The sequence below is a fragment of the Acomys minous genome, assembly GCF_964271855.1.
Source record: "Acomys minous genome assembly, chromosome: 3".
Classification (NCBI taxonomy): Eukaryota; Metazoa; Chordata; class Mammalia; order Rodentia; family Muridae; genus Acomys; species Acomys minous.
The window spans coordinates 58,192,780-58,212,204 of record NC_140485.1 but is presented as its reverse complement, the minus strand read 5'-3'; the positions used below and the strand labels follow the sequence as shown (position 1 = coordinate 58,212,204).

Sequence of the window (19,425 nt, the reverse complement as noted above, 5' to 3'; positions counted from 1 at the left end):
CTCGGTCAAATGTCAGTCTGGCACAGCTGCTCCCCTGTCCAAGTACCCTCCATTCCTGGTACTGGGCAGGACACCGGGAATGAATGGCAGGGCCTGTGTTCCTGGACCTGGGCGCTGTGTGTATTTTTAGCCTCCGCCCTGTGTGGGCATCTACACTGTATATAGTGTCCTCAGGGAGGCACCCAGTTGCAAATGCAGGAGCCTGGCAGGCACTTTGAGGCCACTGAGAGCTGAAACCCCCTTTCTCCATCTCGTTCTAGGGCTCAGAAAGACAGAATCAACCTCAGTTAACTGAGGAAAGCATACCCAGGCTTGTGACTCTGTGACCTTGAATTCCTCTGCTGAAAGGTAGAGGGAAGGAGAGTCTCAGCTGCAAGGGGTTGGCGGAGTCACCAGCCAGGTCACTGAGGTGCACACAGGTCCACCTGCCTACCCCATCACGAACAACCCAGATGTCTGAGTGAGCAAGGTCATGCTGTGGTTAGAGCCTGGATGCCCCAGGCCAGGAAACCTCTTCCCCGACCAGACTGCCTCAGATCTCCTGAGCACAACTTTCCAGGAGTCAAGAAGCAGCTGTGGAAAGTGTAGCAGTGGTGTGCCTTCCCTCCTTTTCCAGTGGCTCAGTGCTGGTGGGTGCTGCTGTTGCTCAGTGGGTCTTACAAAGGCAGGGGGCAGTGTGTCTGAGGCCTAGACTCTCCGGGCTCACCGCAATTCACCCACATAATAAGCTTGTTTCTGCTTCTGTAAACAGGAGGGAGGAGGGATCAGCCCACTATGGCGGCTACCGTAGTGGCTCATTCTCAAAATGCTTGCACGTAGGAAGGCTGAGACAGGAGATTAGAGGCCAGCCTGGGCTAAGAGTTAAGACCCCTGTCACTGAAAGGAAACTGAAAGGAAAGCCAGGGTCAGCAAGATGGCTCAGTAGGGAAAGGCATTTTAAGTGTGACCACCTGAGTTTACATTTCCAGGACCCATATGGTGGAAGCAGAGAACTCAAAAACTGTCCTCTGACCTCTACATGTGTTGTGACATAAGCATGCCTAGGCACACCCCAAATAAAAGAATATTTAAAATTTAAGATGCGCACAATTGTTCCCACCATCCACCGGTGGTGATGTTAAGTTGATGTCAACACAGTAATTATATTTTATGTCTCACATTGAAGAGAAATGGTTTCACAAAGCAGCACTTATTTTCACTTATAAGGGATGTTTCCTTATCTTTCATTCTATTTCACTTTTATAAAATACCGATCAACACCTACCAAATTTTTCATGGTACCCATCATGCATGACAAGAACAGGGAACGATTTAAGGGGGGTGGGGGGAGTTGTCTCCCAACTTCACAGCTGCCGGCAGGGCTTTGGGCCCCAGCCTGAGGCCGCATGCAGGCTGGCTGGTGCCCTACGCCAGTGGGAGCCACCTAAGCCAGCCAGGGCTTATTTTTAGGACATCAGCGCCGCAGGCTACGGAGGAGCGCAGGGCTCCCCCGGGTTCCCCCTCCTGCGCATTCTATTTCGGGGCCGGTCCGCCGGGAGCACTGCTGTGGAGCTGAACCCGCTTGCCGGTTCGTCACTTAGGACGCACCGGCCCAGCGCTGGCTAACCGTCGAGGTCCATCTCTTTGCAAACAGGAAAAGCAGACAGAAGTCCTCAGCCCATTAACACCCGTGCCCGAAGGGTGACGCCGGCACGCGCAGAGGGAGGAGCCTGGCGTTCCTCCAGGACCAGCCCCAGGCCCGCCCCCGAGTTTGCAAACAGCGGAGGCCGGCCAGCCCCGCGCACGCGCGCTCTGCCCCTCCCGCCCAGTCTCACGCCCCCTAAGCCGTGCGCAGGGCCCGCCGGGAGCAGGCTGTGAGGAGCCCCGGAGGCGGGACCTCAGCCAGCAGCTCCCAGGTGCGCAGGCGTGGCCACGCCCACCGCCGGCGGCGCGGCCATATTTAAAGGGAGCCGAGCGCGCCGAGCCAATGGGCTGCGAGCGTGCGGGGGCGGTGCGTGGTGGCGGGAGGCCCCGGATGTGGCTGCGGCGGCGCTCCTCCCCCGCTCCCTTCAGACTCAGGCTACGCGCCTCGCTCCGCTCCGCTCCCTCTCCGGCTCGCTCGTGGCCCGCAGGCCCCTAGGCGCGGCAGCGGGCGCCTCGGCGGCGGCGGCGGCGGCGCAGGAGTGGGCGGCCAGGAGACCGCGAGGCGGCGGAGCGGGCGGGGCCCGGCGCTGGTCCCTCGCGCCCCGGCCGCCGCCATGAGCGGCTCGTCCGGCACCCCGTATCTGGGCAGCAAGATCAGCCTCATCTCCAAGGCGCAGATCCGCTACGAGGGCATCCTCTACACTATCGACACAGACAACTCCACCGTGGCGCTCGCCAAAGGTAGCGGCCAGCCGCCGCCGCGCGCCCAACCGCCGCCCCAACAGCCCCGCCGCCCCGCGCCTGCCGGCACAATGGTGTTCCCGGCTTCGGCGTTGGGCCGAGGGAGGAACGGACCGGGGTCCTTGCAGGTGTCGGGGGCGCGGGCGGGCCGGCTTTGAGGCCGCGGACCTCCCCACCCGCGGGGCGAGACGCGCGCCGGGGCGGGGGAGGGCGGGCACGGGTCCTGTGGTCTCCTGGAAGGCTTCGGCAGCCACGGCCCCGCCGCGTCCCGGTGCGGCCTCCCACCGAGCAGGGGCGTCGGTTGAGCTACGGCTGCCCCGCTCTGAACTCTTCCCGACCCTGTGGTCTTGAGGGGGGTTGGTTTGGTGGGAGAAATAAGGAGTCTGTACGCGCTGGTCGAGGTATCCTGAGGCCCCACAGCTTCTTTGTCTCCATTCTCCGCGTTAAATGGGGCGCTCGTTTCTTTGCCGCTCTCCGGCACCGCGAGCGCAGCCGCCCGCCCGGTGTGTGTTAGTCCCTCGAGGGTGCAGATTGAAGAGGGGTCGAGGCCAATCTGAAGCCAGCGGACCCAGACTGCGGCGAGGCAGGGAAGAGCTCAGTGTTCGGGGCTTTTTGTTCGTTTGAACTCTTCCCTGCTGTACTTGACGTGAGATTCCCCAGTTGGAAAAACAGGCCCAGGGTAGGTCCCTGTCCACAATAGGACTTTGCTGATTAAATCCTGTCCTGCCACCAGTCTCTGACCAGCCCAGGAGTCCTGCCAAAGAGAGGTGTGCTGGCAGCCTTCTTAGATCCCTGTAGAAGGGTCCCTTGGGTCCAGGATTTCCTTATGGACACAGAAGCTAACGTTGGGGGTCTGAGTGCGTGGACTCCTTCCCTTTGTTTCTGAAACAGCCGTGGCCTGTTGTGTGTACAAGGGCTAGGGAGACTTTCCGTGCTTGCCTAGGGAAATCTCAGCTGCAGCTTGTGATGAGGGTTCAGGCGTGGGACCGCCGCCGTACGTTGCATCTGCAAAGTCAGGTGTGAGGAGGGAGGTTCTGCAAAGCCAGCCTTGTCTGCAGAGCTCTGCCCATAAGTTGGTTTGTGCGGATATGCATGGAGCTTTGTGAGACTGGAGAGTCTGGGAAATTTTTCACGCCATCTTCCTGAACTACTGCTGTCCCTAGCAATATTTGCCACATGGTGCCTTATAGGTACTGTCCGCTGAGAATTAAGTAGCTGTTGTGAAGAGTGCTGTGTCAGTGTGCTATAGTGTCAGAAGCTCAATCTCATGGACTTGGCACAGGACAACTTAACCCTTCTTTTTCTCACCCCTAAGTGAGGTCCTTTGGTACTGAAGACCGCCCCACAGATAGGCCTGCTCCCCCAAGAGAGGAAATTTATGAGTACATCATTTTCCGGGGAAGTGATATCAAAGATATTACTGTGTGTGAACCTCCAAAAGCTCAGCATACACTCCCTCAGGATCCTGCTATTGTTCAGGTAAGTGTGTCGTGCCTCTGTGTGGGTGTGGCTTATAAGAGAGGCTGGCTTCCACATGGACCTTGGTGTCATCCATTTGTCTAGAGCACCAGCCTGGTTTTCATCCATACGGCTTGTGTCTCTAGAGATGTTGACCCATGCAGGAGCATGCATTTTACAGGGTAGTGTGTATGTTCTGCATGGCAAGGCCACCAGGGGAAGAGATCTGTAGGTCGCTGTGTGCGAAGTGCAGATGTGGCTGCTGGTACCCTTGCCTGGCCCTGGAGTACCTGGAGCACAGCAGTCAAGCTCTTGAGTGGCATAGTGTGAGTGTCATCAGATGCTCTCTGTGGTGACAGGGTTGGTTCACTGTCTTAATGGTGTATTCCATTGTTATAGGAATCTAAATTTGCAAGTATTGAGCTAAGCTGTAGGTTTTTGCCGGGGATTGCTAGGGGAAGGGCGTCTAGATTATTATCTTTTGTAAATTTAGACCTTAGTTGGCTTCTCCAATTCAAAATTCTCCAGGTTCTGAGGTGAAGCTATACTTAGAAAGGTGGGAACAGGCAGGGCTAGCATGTGGAAGAACCCAGGTCAGGTTTCTGAAAACTTGGTGGCTAGATCTTGAAGGTCTTCAAAAGGGGAAACCAGACTAACAAGGAGACTAGAGAAGCTGAAAGGAAGTCAAAGGAGGATGTGGGACTAGGCAAGTCCTTGTGAGCAGTCATGGTCCTGGAGGCTTGGGTGGAGAAAGGAAGGGCACATTTGGAGACATGTAAATAGTTCCTAGCCTCACAACTACATCTCTTCAAGGGAGCCTTTCTATAGAAAGGTCAGATTGCTGTTGGCAGGTGGGAGTTGTGAGAGGGTTTAAATTTTGTGAAGTTCATGCAGCTGTAGTGAAATGGGGAAAGGCATCTTTGGCACACTAGAAACTGCCCAAAACTCCCCACCATATCAGGAGTGCAGGTTGACTACCTGGCACCCTCTTCCTGTCAGAAAGTACTGTTTGTGGAGACCTGAAGGGTACCAGGATGTTGCAGTGCTCTTACCTGTGTGTCTCGTTGTTCAGTCCTCCCTGGGCTCTGCCTCCGCCTCGCCCTTCCAGCCGCATGTGCCTTACAGCCCCTTCAGAGGGATGCCGCCGTATGGCCAGCTGGCAGCCAGCTCCCTGCTCAGCCAGCAGTATGCCGCTTCCTTAGGTCTAGGTGAGTGACTGTTCTGTGTGCTCAGTACCCTTACCTGGGATCACCATACAGTGGAGTCATACACCCTGAGAGTGGGGCACTTCTTCCATAAGCTGCTGGACCACTGTATCTTTACCACTCCTGATAATTACCCAGTGCAGCTTCAGCTCATTAGTGTTTAATGCTGGTCTCTGAGACTGAGAGGCAGCAGCGGTGAGCTTTGCACCAGGTGACATAAGTCAAAATGCACCTGCACTCAGAAGCTCTGGTGCAGATGTTGTTTCCTCACAGATGAGATCTGTGAGCCCATTAATGAATCCCTGTGTGATCCTATGGTAGCCTGCTTTACGTGCTGCAGGACCCCAGCTCAGACATGGTTCCTACTGAGGCTTACTAGTCCTAGAGTAAGAGTGTCTCCTGTTGGGAGTCAGATCAGCCCAGGCTTTGACCTGGATCTTGAAGCAGTTTAAAAACATGGAGAGTTTTTATCTCAGTGCTGGGGAAGCAGAGACAGGCCCCTGAGATTGGCTAGCCTGCAAGTTGAGCCTAGTCAGTGATTTCCAAGCCAACCGAGAGACCATAACACCTGAGGAAGCACCACCCAAGGTTGACCTATGTATGGCCTATACGTGAATATGTACATATGTACACGTGTGCATTCCCATCCTTAAGAACATAAGAGTTTGCTCAGACTCCAGCATAAGGCACTGAGGCAGGGAGTATTAATAAATGCTACGGCCCACTTATTGTGATTGCTGTTCTGATGATTGGCAGGTGACTTCTCAGCCTGGCTCTAAAAAACATCATTTGAGAGGTCACTTGGCTCTTTCCAAGCTTGCTAGGCATAAGACAAGTATGTCCTGACTTACTCGTGTGCTTTCTCTGTGCTCTTCTCTCTCTCTCTCTCTTTCTCTTCTTTAGAGAAGTTGGTAAGCCCTCCAGCGTCAGCCGCTGCTTCCAGCCCTAGTTCCTCTCCATCTCCACAGCCTGTTTCAGAGCTTGACATGTCCTCAGAGCCACCTCAGCTCACTTCCAAGGGTAACAGCAGTTTGGAGAACTAACTGCATGCTGTCTTGTAGACTATGAGAGCCAGGGGGTAAACAGAGCCAGGCTGGCAGGAGCTGGAACAGACGACCTGCTAGGCCCAGGGCTCAGCACACTGCTTCTGTTTGGTTCAGCATGTGGCCCGATGGATTAACGCCAGTTTTTTAAATGGTTAGAGTCAGCAGAGCACTTGATTCACTCTGCCTGGGTTAGGTTTGACCTGACCATGGTCATTACATGGGAAGACATAAAGATGTTTCTCTGGGGTTTTCTAGGTCCTAAACATATTCTGGATTGCTGCTGTGGAACTTCCCAAACAACTCAGATGAGACATGTAGTTAAGCATTCCAAGTGGGGAGCCTGCATGGCAGCCCCAGTTGTTGGGCTATGTGACTAGCACCATCTTGAGAGCCAGCCAGTTAGTGTTGTCATCCACCCACCTGTCTCTGCTGAGCAGCAGCACTTAAGGGCTTCTGGACCTTTCTGATGTTCTCGTGCTGATGTTTCTGCATGTCTGTGTTACATATGCTAGTAGCCAGCTCAAGCATCTCACAGTGTGGTTAAGTCCTAAAGTGCCTCCTTGTATCTGAATTAGGGCATACATTATTCTTTCTAATTAAGAGCTATGCCTAGAGATACTTTTTCATTGTTAGGACTGGTCATATGTCATATAAATCTACCCATATGGTAAAGTTGCTTTTTAAAAGCACACAAGAGGCTAGACAGATGGCTCAGTGGTTAATAGCACTGGCTGCTCTTATAGAGGACCTGGGTTTGGTTCCCACATGGTGGTTCACAGCCATCTATAATTAGTCCTAAGGTCCTGACCCCCCCTTCTGCCCTGAGGATACTATGCATACCTGTAGAGCACAGGCATATATGTAGACAAAGCACCCCCCCCCCCACACACACACACACACTCACAAGATTTTTAGAAAGCACACACACAAGCCACTTACTTGTGTGTGGCTGTTTTCCTGTTTGTCTCTTGGTCATTCTTGCTGAGTGAGACAGGCCTGCGAAAGTGTTCAGCAAGGACTTCAGGAGTGTCTCTCTGACCTTGTTACTGGAGTTTCTCCACAGCAGTGTTTCCATTTTGTTTCACCATGATCAGGACTTCTGTTTCATATCTCCAGGTCCACACAGCCCCTGAGGCCTTAATGTTCCCCATGGGTTACACGACCTGAGACAGGTCAAAGGGCAGCAGACAGTACTGGTGCCCCATCACGTTTTTGCCACTTTGAGAGGATTCATGTTGAGACCACCACTGATAATCTGTTTTGGGGGGGTGTTTTGTGTGGTGCTGTGGGTATAGTCCCTTACAGTGGGCATCTGGTAGTTCATACTTATGAAGAGCTTACTCGCTGAGAAACTGTGGGTTGTTAACCTTTATTGTAGTCTGTCCTGCTCAGCTCATCCTGTTTTTTGTTTTGTTTTGTTTTTCATAAAGCTGTTCTAGAATTTAACTTCAGAGTCTGACTACTATACCATCTAGAAGACCCCAGCCTGGGATAGTGGTTCTCCAGCATAGAGCAGAGTAAACCGTTCTTGAACTCTGAACTCATTTCAGGGCTGTTGACACCTTCAGCATTGGTCAGAGCTTGTCTGAAAGACCCACTGGCAGCACAGTGTGACGTTCTTCGCATTGTAGTCTCTTAACTTGGAGTTCAAGGATTGGTGCTCCTAGAAAACTGGCCTTGGTACCACCCTGTGACTTGGGTTTTTTGGGGGTTTTGGTTTGTTTGTTTTTTGTTTTATGTCACGGTGGACCAGCTTCATAGGGAAGGAAAGGGCCAATTGGGAAAGTAAATCCTGGCTTCAGACTTTTTCTAGACAGTGTGTCACCCCTATCCTACCCCTAAGGTGCCAGCCAGAAGGAGAGATGGCTGGAGATAGTGAGCTTTCTCCTTTTAGCTGTTTGTAAAAATCTCCTCTCTTCACCTCAGGAGCTGGCTTTCCGTCTACCCCAGTCGGCAAGAGCCCCATGGTGGAGCAGGCTGTCCAAACTAGTTCTGTTGATAACTTGAATGCTAAGAAACTGTTACCCAGCAAGGTCACCTCGGCGGCACAGATCAATGGGCGCCCGGCTCAGCCAAGCAGCAAGACTGCCAGCGGTACTTGACCACTGATTTCCCCCTGCAGTTTGCTCATTCCCACAGGGCTGCATGTGGTGTGGTGCTCTGCTTTGGTAGCTGGGCTCTGGCTTCTGCAGGAGCTTGGCCTCACTTCTCCCTTTGCACCTTAGATGTAGTCCAGCCGGCACCTGTGCACACTCAAGGGCAGGTGAACGATGAGAACAGAAGACCTCCACGGAGGCGCTCAGGTAACACCACGGCCACTTGAGTTGGAGAGCTGTGAGCCGCAGGCGGTGCTTTGCTTTCCTGTGCCTGGGGACTTGGGGCTAAGATGGTGCTTTAGTGAGCTGTGTGCCCTCCTTGTCTTCAGTGTGTCTATGAGCTGCTTTTGAATTGAAGCTGGAAGTAAGTTGATGACTTCAGCCATGTTGGTTTTTCTCCACAGGCAATCGGAGAACAAGAAATCGTTCCAGAGGGCAAAATCGTCCAACTAATGTTAAGGAAAACACAATCAAGTTTGAAGGTGACTTTGATTTTGAGAGTGCAAATGCCCAGTTCAACCGAGAAGAGCTTGATAAAGAATTTAAGAAGAAACTGAATTTTAAAGGTCTGAGTCATTTAAAAGTTATCCCCCAAGAGAACCCCTAGAGCGTGTTAAGACAGGAAGACTTGTACACTCTGGAGTGAGTTGGGGTCCTGACCAGTGTGCACGGTGGCATAAAGTGAAGACTAAATGAGATGAGGTGTTGGGGAGGGTTTGTGACTTTGTGACTTGCAGTGAGAGGAAAGGATCTCTTTGGCGTGAAATATTTTGGTCATCCTTTTGGCCTGAGGACAGCTGCAGAGTGGACTTCAGCAAGAAGCCACTTGGGTAGTGTTTGTTTCTGGACCTTTGTGCTCTGCTTCTCCTTGTAGACGACAAAGCTGAAAAGGGGGAGGAGAAGGACCCAGCTGTGATGGCCCCGAGTGAGGAGACTCCCGCAGAGGAAGATCTCCTGGGGCCCAACTGTTACTACGACAAGTCTAAGTCCTTCTTCGACAACATCTCCTCTGAACTCAAAACAAGGTAAGTGTGCTGTGGGAAGACCTGCAAGGACACGACCGAAGTGTACGAACAGTAAGACAAGCTGCAAGCTTATTTTCTGGGTGTCCTGGATGTCTATGTGATAGGTACAAGAGTCCCAGCTGATCTACTTCTGCCAGGTAGGATGGAGTGCCAGAAACTTCTGGATGTCCCCTAGCCTGCTTAAGGCTTTGGGTTCTTTTTGTTTGTTTGTTTTTGTTTTAATTTATTTTTATTTTATGTGCATCATATGTCTACGGGTGTCAGATTTTGGAATTACAGACAGTTGTGAGCTGCCATGTGGGTGCTGGGAATTGAACCCCGGGTCCTCTGGAAGAACAGTCAGTGTTCCCAACCGCTGAGCCATCTCTCCAGCCCAACTTTGTTGTTTTTAAACTATCTTTATTATCAGTATGATCAGGATGCCTGGCTAGCAATCAAGACACTGACACTGGTTATATTTTAAAATAGCCTTAGTTAACCTGGGGCAGGGCAGATATCAATCCTCTAAACTATTTTCTAGAGTGGGGCAGGTATGTGATATCTGCCTCAATCCCATGCCCTCTGTTTCTAATAACTTCTGTCAAGCTACCTCCCATCCATAATCCCAAATACTTGCTAACGTTCTTCATCTGGGCCAGATTCTCTATCCACGCCAGCCATGTGCTTCTCCTCCATCTAACCCATGGCAGACTTTCTCTCTTCTGCTCAGGGTCTCTCTCCTCTGGCCTTTCTCTTTTTCTTATTCCAGGATCCTGTCTCTCCAAGCCCCACCTATCTCCTTTGCCCTGCCCAGACAGCAAGCAGTAATTAGCATTAACATACATTAGACCATCCCCCAACGGGGCTTGCTGAGATCAAGTCTTTGCACTCCCTGCTTTTCCTCCAAGAGTTCCATTCATGCTTTTTTTCCCATGCCTGACCTGCCTACTGGCCTGGGAATCCCTTTAAGGACCTTGCTACTTAAGCAGTTGGGTGAGCAGCCTGTCCTCTCAGGTACTGAAGTCAGTGACTGTGGATGAGTGTCCAGGCTGTGTGGTAGTCTTCAAACAGACCCAGGAGTCCTTTTGGTTGAGTACTAGGCATGCTGCCAGCCAACGAAGAGCAGGAAATGAGCTAGCTGTGTAGCCTGAGCCATGCATACACTTTATCAGGGGAGCAATTGAAGTGAGAAAGATACAGGCTAAGAGAAGGACTTAGACCAGCTGTATTATTATCATGTAGGAGGGGTGTGGCCAGCTCTCAGCAGTTGCTGTAGAAGTGGGGAAAGGAACTTCCCAGGTGAAGGCAAGCTCTGCATGTGGCTGTGCCTCAGAACAGACAGGTGCTGGTGTTGGCCATATTCTAATAGAGGGCATAGCCAGTCAGGAACAATTTGCTGACACTGTACAACCTCTTGGTGACAGTGGCTAAAGATGAGCCAGTATAAGAGAGCTAGCTGGCTCAGCCAGAGGTTCATCTGGAGGATGGTCACCATGTGGCAGCAGGAAGGGCTGGGATCTGAATGTTTTTATTGGGTTTATCACCCTTGGTGTCAAGAGCCAATAAAGGCTTGATTTCTGAAGTTAATAGGGTCCAAGGTCCAGGGCAGGTTCCCCTCCCTGCCTCTAACAACTCTATCCCTAGTTCGTTCTCCCTTCTCTGGGCTACTCTGAGGACAAAGCCTCTTTCAGAAACTTCAGTTGTTGCCCACTACCCTCAGATCTTAACACACCTTATCTCTTGGGGTAGTTCTAGGCGGACAACATGGGCTGAAGAGAGGAAGCTGAATACTGAGACCTTTGGAGTGTCGGGGAGGTTCCTTCGTGGCCGCAGTTCACGTGGTGGATTCCGAGGAGGCAGAGGAAATGGGACAACAAGGCGCAACCCCACTTCCCACCGAGCTGGGACTGGCCGGGTGTAAAGGTGCAGTACAAGTGAGTGGGGAACCTTATAGATCCCTGGGTAGGAGATGGTGGGGTGAGTGTCCCTAGACAGTGCTTAGAAGCAAGCCTGTCTGTTCACGGAAACTACCACAGCATGGGTCTTGACCCTTGGAACAACACAGGCAGATCCTAGGAACAGTGAGGGTGATAGCTAGGCCCCTGCTTCATCTGAGTGGGAAGGTCAGGGCAATGTCACAGTCATCTGTCATCTGAGGGCTTGTGGAGTGTGTGGTCTGTGAGCGAGAATGGCAGCCTAGTGGTCACCGAGTCAGAGCCTGTTGTTAGCTCATTATTATTGTGGAACAAGTCTGGCTGGAGTGCCCTTGTGCGGGATGTGGAGGGGCCAGAGTGCTGAGGGAATAAACAGCTATGTGACAGGTAACCTGCTGGATATGCTCACTTCCTGTCCTCACAGGGTCCTGAAGAGGCATGGAGGTGCTGCTCTGAAGATATGGACAGAAGGAAATGCTGTGCTCACCAGAAGTGGATGTTGTTTACCACATCTGGAAATCCGCATACTGTTTCTTAGTTTTGGACTTAACCTGACTTGGACATAGTCTGAGAGTTAGAACCACTTGTTTTTGGGGGGAAGTATTTGCAGGTGACCTCTGAGGGAGTCTTGACCTGTACTTCTTGGTTGCACACAGCCTAATAGTAAGGTTTTTGGTATTTTGCAAAAAGGTTTCTATAGACAAAGGCTCAATCCTCACTTTGTAACTTTTTTTTTTTTTTTTTTTTTTTTTTTTTTTTGTAATGACAGCTTTGACTCTTAAAACTGAACCAAATTTTATTTGGCACGTGTCCAAATGTGTCTCTGCAGCCCATCTGGACCCTAGTGCTGCTGGCCTGGTACCCCAACCAATAAAAGTGGGAAGTCTCAGGAGCCAGGCAGGGCTGCACAGGGCGAACCAGTCATGTGGGGTGGGAGGGCCAAGGGCAGGAAGGGGGGGTGGGGGGCGTGCTTCACAGATCATGTTGTGTAATGAACCAGTGATGTGTTCAGTGTTGGGGGCTGGTGGGATGAGTGTGGTGGGAGGGGCCTCTTGAGTGTCAGGTAGAGCCAGCTTTCCACAGGTACTGAGGCTTACTGTTGAAATCCAAGACAAGCTCATGTGTTGTGCTCGACATTGTCTTGTCCTTGTCAGCCTCTGGTGCACTTAAGTGTTCTCATCCACTTTGAAATGAGCCAGTCTTTTTTTCTTTCTTTTTTTTTTTTTTTAAAGGTCACTGGCCTTATTTCCTCAATTGTAAATAGTTCTTGTGTGTTTATTTTAAAGGTGGGGGGGTAGGGACATAAATTTGTTGCATGAGGAAACGGGTCAGATTTTCTGTATAAGCATGCATCCTCTGACAGGGCGTTTTGTTGAAAACAAGCACCTTGATAACCAAAACCCCTTCGTAATAGCTACAAAGCTTTAGTTCTGCATTGAAGTCACATTGTAAAAGCTTGGGTTTATTTTTGTAGGACTTCATAGCTGAGACTAGAACATAGCATTGGGGCTACTGTTGGGGTAATACAAACTAAATAAACATTCGAACCTTCAAGTACTGCCTCCCCTACATGTCATGCCAGAGCCTGCCCAGAAGCAAGTGCTAGTCAGACCTTGAGCACCTGTGACTAGTTAGGATTTAGAGGTAATGTACCTGCTGACCAGAGACAAGTAGGCTGGTTCTTGCTGGGCTGTCTTACTGGTGTAGTATGGATGCTAACTGTTATAGGCTCAGAGCACCTTGCACAGATGTGTGGTTCGTGGATTGGTTTACTGAGTCTACAAGAGACAGGCAGTCTTGGGACCATAGATGACATATTCTTGTCCTTGACTAATAAAGAAAGCAGTTATGTATCCTAACCCAATAAACTGAATCGGCCAAGACAAAATAGTCAGTCACATTTTACAGACATTACACTAGATGTAAGTTTGGTCCAAGAGTCTTATAAAACTGATTGAAGAAAAAGCCAAGGGGCAGAGCAAAGGAAACTGTAAGCTAGGCAAATGGTACCCTGATAAACTGGTCTAGCAGCCAAGTAGTACATTTCTGGCAAAAAAAAAAAAAAAACAGTGACAGCTAGCTGGTTTTGGGGGTGGATGGAATGGGAGGTGGCAGTTTTAAGGTTTGTGTATGGGTGATGCATAGCTCAGTATGTCACATTCATGAACTGGAGTTTAGAGACAGTTGTGAGTCATCTAATGTGAGTGTTGGGAACCAAGTCCAAGTGTTAAGGACTGAGCTCTCTCCAGGCCACACACATTAGGCAAGAGCAGTCGTAGCACTCAACTTAGTTCCACTGAACATGGCTAAACAAAGCCTTAGCCCCACAGACTTGTTACTTGTGGAGACTTGTCTTAAAGGAAGCATATTGAGAACCCCAGATCTGCCAAACCATTTGGCACACACCCTGAGAATAGTGAAGCAAGCACTTTTCTTAGAAAGGTGCAAAGATCCCATCTTAACTACAGCTGCACCCAAATGACATGTTCTCATCATAAGGGTTAAAAAATGTAGTTTATTGGGCTCTTGGACAAGTAGAAGGCCCGCAACACTGAGGGTTGCTCACGATTGAGGCTGAAAGATGTTCCCGTTGATGTTCAGTTCATCAAGACGCTTTCTTTTGTTTCTTCTTTTCATTTTCTTCTTTTTCTTTTTCAATTTCAGCGACATACTTCTCAATTTCTTCAGGATTTAGAATCTGCCCCCCAGAAAACACAGGTTAATCTCGCCACTATGGGTTAGTTCAGCTACTTCCACAGGGCTGTGGAGGGAGTGCTGCTGGGGGCAAAGTGAGAGGAGGAACATGGGGCCACAGTGTGACAAATGGTTCCCTGAGAAAGCAGGTACTCAGCCCTATGGCTGTAACCTGGCACTGGGCACACTAATGAGCTCTCCCCTATGTGAACCCTTCCACCCCAAAATAAACTTACCTTGAGGGGTTGATCCCGCCTCATGACAGCAAGTTCAATGTTTTTGCCACCTGACTGGACCACCTTGAATTAAAAGCAAAGAGGCGTGTCTGCCCTCATGTGCATGTAAAAAATTGCTCATGACCACACCTAACAGATGAGGGCAGGAACATCTATAGCGTTTGTCAGGCTACTCCAGTCTGGACAACAGGGGCCACTGGGACCCAATGCCTTTATTCTTAGCTATTCACTTTGTCTTCACCCACTTGGAACACAAACCTCTGAAGACCCAGTCACCTGAGCGGGAGGCTCCACAGCTGTTCTGCTCTGACTGTCCTGTCCACACCACAGCACCAACTCTCTCAAGACAGGAGGCCCACCCTGCCCGGGGTTTCCCATGAACACTCACTTCTAGGAGTGCCTTGATCACTAGCTTGATGGTCAGATCATCTGTCTCGATGGCGTCATCCGTGTAGTTCTTTTCTAGGAATTCACGCACTGACTTGGCGCCTCGGCCTATGGCATTTGCCTGAAACACACACGTCTTCTTAGAGCCAGTCTGTGGCTGGCTCTCCAGAAGTAGGAGGTGATAGCACAGACCTACGTTATTTTGTAAAAGGCTATTAGATCAACTGGTGGTGTTCTTTAACCAAGATTGAGAGGTTTTTGGTTTTTTTTTTTTTTTAATTTTCATTTTATGTGCATTAGTGTTTTCCTGCATATATGTCTGTGTGAGTGTGTCAGATCTTGGAGTTACAGTTGTGAGCTGCTATGTGGGTGCTGAGAACTGAACCCAGAGCCTCTGGCAGAGCAGTCAGTGCTCTTAACCGCTGAGCAATCTCTCCAGCCCCAAGAAAGAGTTTTTATTGCCTTATCAAGACCCTTAGGCCCTGTCTCTTATAATCTCATTGTCCTTTGACACAATGACAAACAGTAATGCAGGTTTTGCTTTTATATGTACATCATGGGACAGGCAGTGCATGTAGAACTGAGCTAAGAGGTGGTCCTCTCTTTGCTTACACCAGCTCAATACCTCTCTCTAGAGCCCAAAGTTCGGCTTTTGATATAGACTTACCTTCCAAGCATGGTATGTGCCCGAGGGGTCCGTCTGATAGAGCCTAGGGGTACCATCAAAGTCAAACCCCACAATGAGAGCAGAGATACCAAATGGCCTGCGCCCATTGCTCTGAGTATAACGCTGAAAGGAAAAGAAGTGAATACCATCAGCCACAAAGTTCATGCCATAAAGCAGGACAGGTTAGCAAAGAAAGAAAACTAAACCTATCCCCAAGCAACCTCAGTTCAGATGCTATGTGAAACTTGAGAACAGGTTTCAACATTTCCCTTTCCTTTTAGACACACTCAGAACTGGAAATGTATCCTGCATCTTTCTTTTTTTTTTTTTTTTTTTTTTTTTTTTGAGACAGGGTTTCTCTGTGTAGCCTTGGCTGTCCTGGACTCGCTTTGTAGACCAGGCTGGCCTTGAACTCATAGCGATCCGCCTGCCTCTGCCTCCCGAGTGCTGGGATTAAAGGCGTGCGCCACCACGCCCGGCTGTATCCTGCATCTTTTTAAAGACTTGTGTGTATTTGTGTCTGCTGTCAGAAGGAGGAGTTGGATCTCCTGCAAATGGACTTATAGACTGTAAGCTACCTGGGATGTGCTGAGAATTGAACTGGAGTTCTCACAAAGAGCAGCCGGCCAATACCCTTAACTGCTGAACTAGCCCTTAAGTCATAGATTTTACGGGAGACTGCTAGAAGTCACCATTTACCAGCATTTTACCACAGAGCAGGGGTGTGCCTTTCAGCCCTTTCTCAACTGCTTGGCAAATTCTCCACAGAAGAAAGTTCAGGATGGCTGCAAGCCAGAAGATGCAACAGAACAAGAGCGGTAGGCGCCTAAGCAAGCACCCACCTGCTTCAGACTGGCAATGTAGCGGGTGATGTACTCCACAGTGACTGGGTCCTCCACAGTCAGCCGGTGGCTCTGACACTCTACGCGGGCTCTGTTGATGACTATTCTTGCATCAGCAGTGAGACCTGAGATGAGATGAGAGGCACTACAACCGAGTACAAGGGGCACACAGCACACCAGCCTCTACAGGCTGTCCCAAGTGTAAAACATGACCAGCTGGGACTCAGGTTATGCAGTTTTGTCTGGGAATTTGAGAGGTCTTAGGTTGGGTCTGCTGAAGGTGATAAATGCCATCACTGTGGTGCGAGTGAGGGTAAGGAGGGTCCCATCATCCCTCCAGCCACAGGTGCTGCTGGACCAGAGAGCATCAGCTGGTAAAACTAACACAGAAGCCAGGCCCAGGAATGCAGACACCTGGGTCTTGCCCATGCCAGCTGAGGCCTTCAAGAACTGCTGTTTCATTTTGTAGACCAGGCTAGCCTCACACTCAAGAGATCCATATCCATTTATTTTAAATTATCTCCATTTACCTAGCTTACATGTGGCACAACTGCCCATCCCCACCAATGCGCCACTTGCCACCCTGATCCAGCTTATACCTGCAAAGGCCATGCAGACATTATCGTCTAAAGCACAGATCTTCCGTACTGTTCTTTCATCTTGTAGCTTGGCCACTGATTTCTTTTCCACACCAAGAACAACAATATCCCTTCCTCGAACACCAACCTTAAGTGAAAATGCACAAATTACATAAGCAAGACAGCTGTTAGTCTCTGGTATGGCGGGGTGGGGTTAGCCAGGCACACAGCACAAGGCTTGCACAGGACCCCATAGGGAAGTATGCCCACCCTTATCTGGCCTACCACACTAGACACACTACCACAACAAGGACCTCCATCCATTCCTGTGGACTAGGACACATTATCAGGACCTAAATGCCACCCTCATGCTTTTTTTTTTCAATTTGTTTTTTTATGTGCATTGGTATTTTGACCGTCTGTGAGTGTCACATCTCAGAGTTACAGACGGTTGTGAGCTGCCATGTGGGAATCAAACCCAGGTCCTCAGGAAGAACAGCCAGAGCTCTTAACCACTGCACCACCATCTCTCTAGCCCAATGTATTTGTTTTTGTTGTTATTAAAGTTTTTTTTTCCTGAGATGGTTACAATTGTATCATACCTAAACAGTCTGTCCTGCAATTGTATCATAGCTAAATAGTCTGTCCTGCCCGAAAGCATGAGTTGCATCAAAGCCCAGGCCACAGTGCTAGCAGAACCCCGTATGCTACAAAGCGAAGCACTGTCACTGGTTCTGGGGACGTGGAATGGTGCTTGCAAGCTAGGCCTGCACTAGCACCACCAAAACCAAACCAAACCAAACACAATAAACCCAGGGAACCTCACTGACATTTAACTCTTTAAGCAAAAGCAGGAACAGAAACAAATGTAGCAATCCCTGAACTAGGCAGTTAGGAACAGAGGCACAACTCGGTGACATCTGACTGATGTGGGGCAGCATCCCTGGTCCCAATCTTCCAGACACCAGGAACCTTCTAAAGGTCCTAACCAAGGGAGATGCTCTGTCCATACAGCCCCTGGTTTGGAGTGATTTCCTAAGTTCCTTCTGTGTGACCAGCAGAGTCGAGAAGCTAGGTGCAGCAAACAGCTGCAGGACAGAGCACTGGGGACAGACACCTCCAGATTCCAGAGCTTTCCTCTAGTTTTGTGTGTCTCTGAGGGTGCACAGAGGCCCGGGGTGCTGGATCCCTTGAAGCTGAAGTCAAGGCAGTGTTGAGCCTTACAATCTGGGTGCTGGGAACTAAACTGTGGTCGCTGGCATGGGGGCGGGGGGAGGAGGGAGGGATGGAGAAGGGGAGAGAAGAGAGAGAGAATACTGGAAGACCAAAATCAGGTCTTTAGGATTGCTCAAGCACTTCACCGACTTGGCTATCTCACCAGACTCACGGGTTTTTGTTTTGTTTTGGAAAGATGGTCTCCCACTAGTCATATCGCTTGGGGCTGGAGATATGGAACAGCGATTAAAAGCACTGGTTGCTCTTCTAGATGAGCAGGGCTCAATTCTCAGCACCCATATGGCAACACACTATTTGTAACTAGTACCAGGTAATCTGACACCCTCATACAGATATACATGCAGGCAAAACACCAACGAACATACAAAATAGTTTAAAATAATAAACTAAAAATGCATACAGAGCCAGGTGTAGTGGCATATGCCTTTAATCTCAGCACTCGGGAGGCAGTGGCAGTCAGATCTCTGTAAGTTCAAGCCCCGCCTGGTGTACAGAATGATCTCAAGACAGGAGAAACCCTGTCTCGAACGAACGAACACACACACACACACACACACACACACACACACACACACACACACAAAGAGTGAGTGTGTGTGTGGGGGGGTGAGTAGGAGGGAGAGAGAGATTGATTTTTAAGCCTCAACCTTCTAAACGCCAGGGTTCCAGGCCTGAGCCTCCAAGCCTGGCTATTCTAGAGTCCTGTGGGTGGGTTAAGTCACCAAAGATTTGGGACTTTAATTTCAAAGTGATAAAAAATACTTGGGAAATGCAAGCGCGTCAAGACTCAGAACCACGTGTGTTCCGAAGATCCGGTGACCCGGGAAAAACAGAAAGCAACACTGTCTCACTGCTGACGCTTGCAGGTGTCGTGCAGTCCCCTTTCCAAATGGTGCTTAGTCCCTGAACAGAATCTGGGGCGCAGCGCAATGAGAGGGGCCCACCGGAACCAGAACACGGCATCTGGGGAGTAGGCGGACCCGGAAGCAGCCTGTCACCATCGCAGGGCCGATGAACCGCCTTTTGTTCACAGCGCCCACCCGGGCCTGGCTGGGAGATCCCCAAGTCCCTGCGGGCGCCGACACCCCGCTCACTTCCCGCCGCCCGCGCGCACCTGCGGCCTCCGTCGTCCGCGCCGCGCCAACAGCACCAAGATGGCCCCGGCCCAGTCGCGGGGCTGCGCTCGCCTACACGCTCCGCAGCGGGGAAGCCTGGCAAAGCTGCCCGGCTCCCCATGGAGCGCGGAGCAGAATCCGCAGCCCGGCTCCCTTCCCCCGTCGCCACCGTTCAGCTCCCGTCACCTCCCGGGCCACCCCCCGCTAGCAGAACGCCCGGCCCCCGCGCCCAGGTCTGCGCGCCCCGCTTCTTGTGCGCCCCGCCGCGCAGGCCTCGGGCCGGCTCACCGCGGTGGAGCCCTTCTTGACAGCCTCCTGCGCGTACTCCACTTGAAAGAGGTGGCCGTCGGGCGAGAAGACGGTGATGGCGCGATCGTAGCTCATTACTGCGGACGCGCGAGTTCCGGCCGCTGCCGCCGCCGCCGCTCAAAAGCGCACACTCACCGTCAGCGCCCCGCCCGCCCGCCGGGGCCACGCTGCCGGCGTCCAAGGCGTCGGGCGTCATGGGGACGTGCGGCGCGGCGGGGCGGGGCGGGGCGGGCGGAACCACCAAAGCCCAGCAC

The 19,425-nt window shown here is 51.0% G+C and overlaps 2 protein-coding genes across 6 annotated transcripts; one reads left to right on the top strand and one right to left on the bottom strand.

Moving 5' to 3' along the window:
- The first annotated feature begins 2,015 nt into the window (after positions 1-2,015).
- On the top strand, positions 2,016-12,661 carry LSM14B (LSM family member 14B). 5 transcript variants are annotated; one of them, XM_084776973.1, is made up of 10 exons: positions 2,016-2,364; positions 3,680-3,843; positions 4,895-5,030; positions 5,931-6,047; positions 8,000-8,167; positions 8,299-8,376; positions 8,574-8,735; positions 9,044-9,194; positions 10,923-11,096; positions 11,532-12,661. In XM_084776973.1, the coding sequence occupies exons 1-9, from the start codon at positions 2,238-2,240 to the stop codon at positions 11,092-11,094; spliced, it is 1,275 nt and encodes a 424-aa protein (XP_084633099.1). In that variant the 5' UTR covers positions 2,016-2,237; the 3' UTR covers positions 11,095-11,096; positions 11,532-12,661. The 5 variants fall into 5 exon arrangements, with proteins under 5 accessions (XP_084633099.1, XP_084633098.1, XP_084633100.1 ...); XM_084776972.1 differs by having other exon boundaries at positions 2,017-2,364; positions 10,923-11,107; XM_084776974.1 differs by lacking the exon at positions 8,299-8,376 and having other exon boundaries at positions 2,017-2,364; positions 10,923-11,107.
- A 941-nt stretch (positions 12,662-13,602) lies between these two features.
- Positions 13,603-19,342, bottom strand: PSMA7 (proteasome 20S subunit alpha 7). Its single transcript, XM_084776978.1, has 7 exons — positions 19,151-19,342; positions 16,533-16,659; positions 15,934-16,058; positions 15,092-15,214; positions 14,426-14,545; positions 14,038-14,100; positions 13,603-13,805 (listed from the first exon to the last, which is right to left on the bottom strand). The coding sequence occupies exons 1-7, from the start codon at positions 19,244-19,246 to the stop codon at positions 13,713-13,715; spliced, it is 747 nt and encodes a 248-aa protein (XP_084633104.1). The 5' UTR covers positions 19,247-19,342; the 3' UTR covers positions 13,603-13,712.
- Between the last annotated feature and the right edge of the window lie 83 nt (positions 19,343-19,425).

Coding starts and splice junctions, on each gene's coding strand:
- LSM14B (XM_084776973.1), top strand. CDS start 2,238: ATGAGCGGCTCGTCCGGCACCCCGTATCTGGGCAGCAAGATCAGCCTC. Junction 6,048..7,999: donor ACCTCAGCTCACTTCCAAGG/GTAACAGCAGTT, acceptor TCTTCACCTCAG/GAGCTGGCTTTCCGTCTACC. Junction 8,377..8,573: donor ACCTCCACGGAGGCGCTCAG/GTAACACCACGG, acceptor TTTTCTCCACAG/GCAATCGGAGAACAAGAAAT.
- PSMA7 (XM_084776978.1), bottom strand. CDS start 19,246: ATGAGCTACGATCGCGCCATCACCGTCTTCTCGCCCGACGGCCACCTC. Junction 14,546..15,091: donor GCACATACCATGCTTGGAAG/GTAAGTCTATAT, acceptor TGTGTGTTTCAG/GCAAATGCCATAGGCCGAGG. Junction 13,806..14,037: donor GGCGGGATCAACCCCTCAAG/GTAAGTTTATTT, acceptor TCTGGGGGGCAG/ATTCTAAATCCTGAAGAAAT.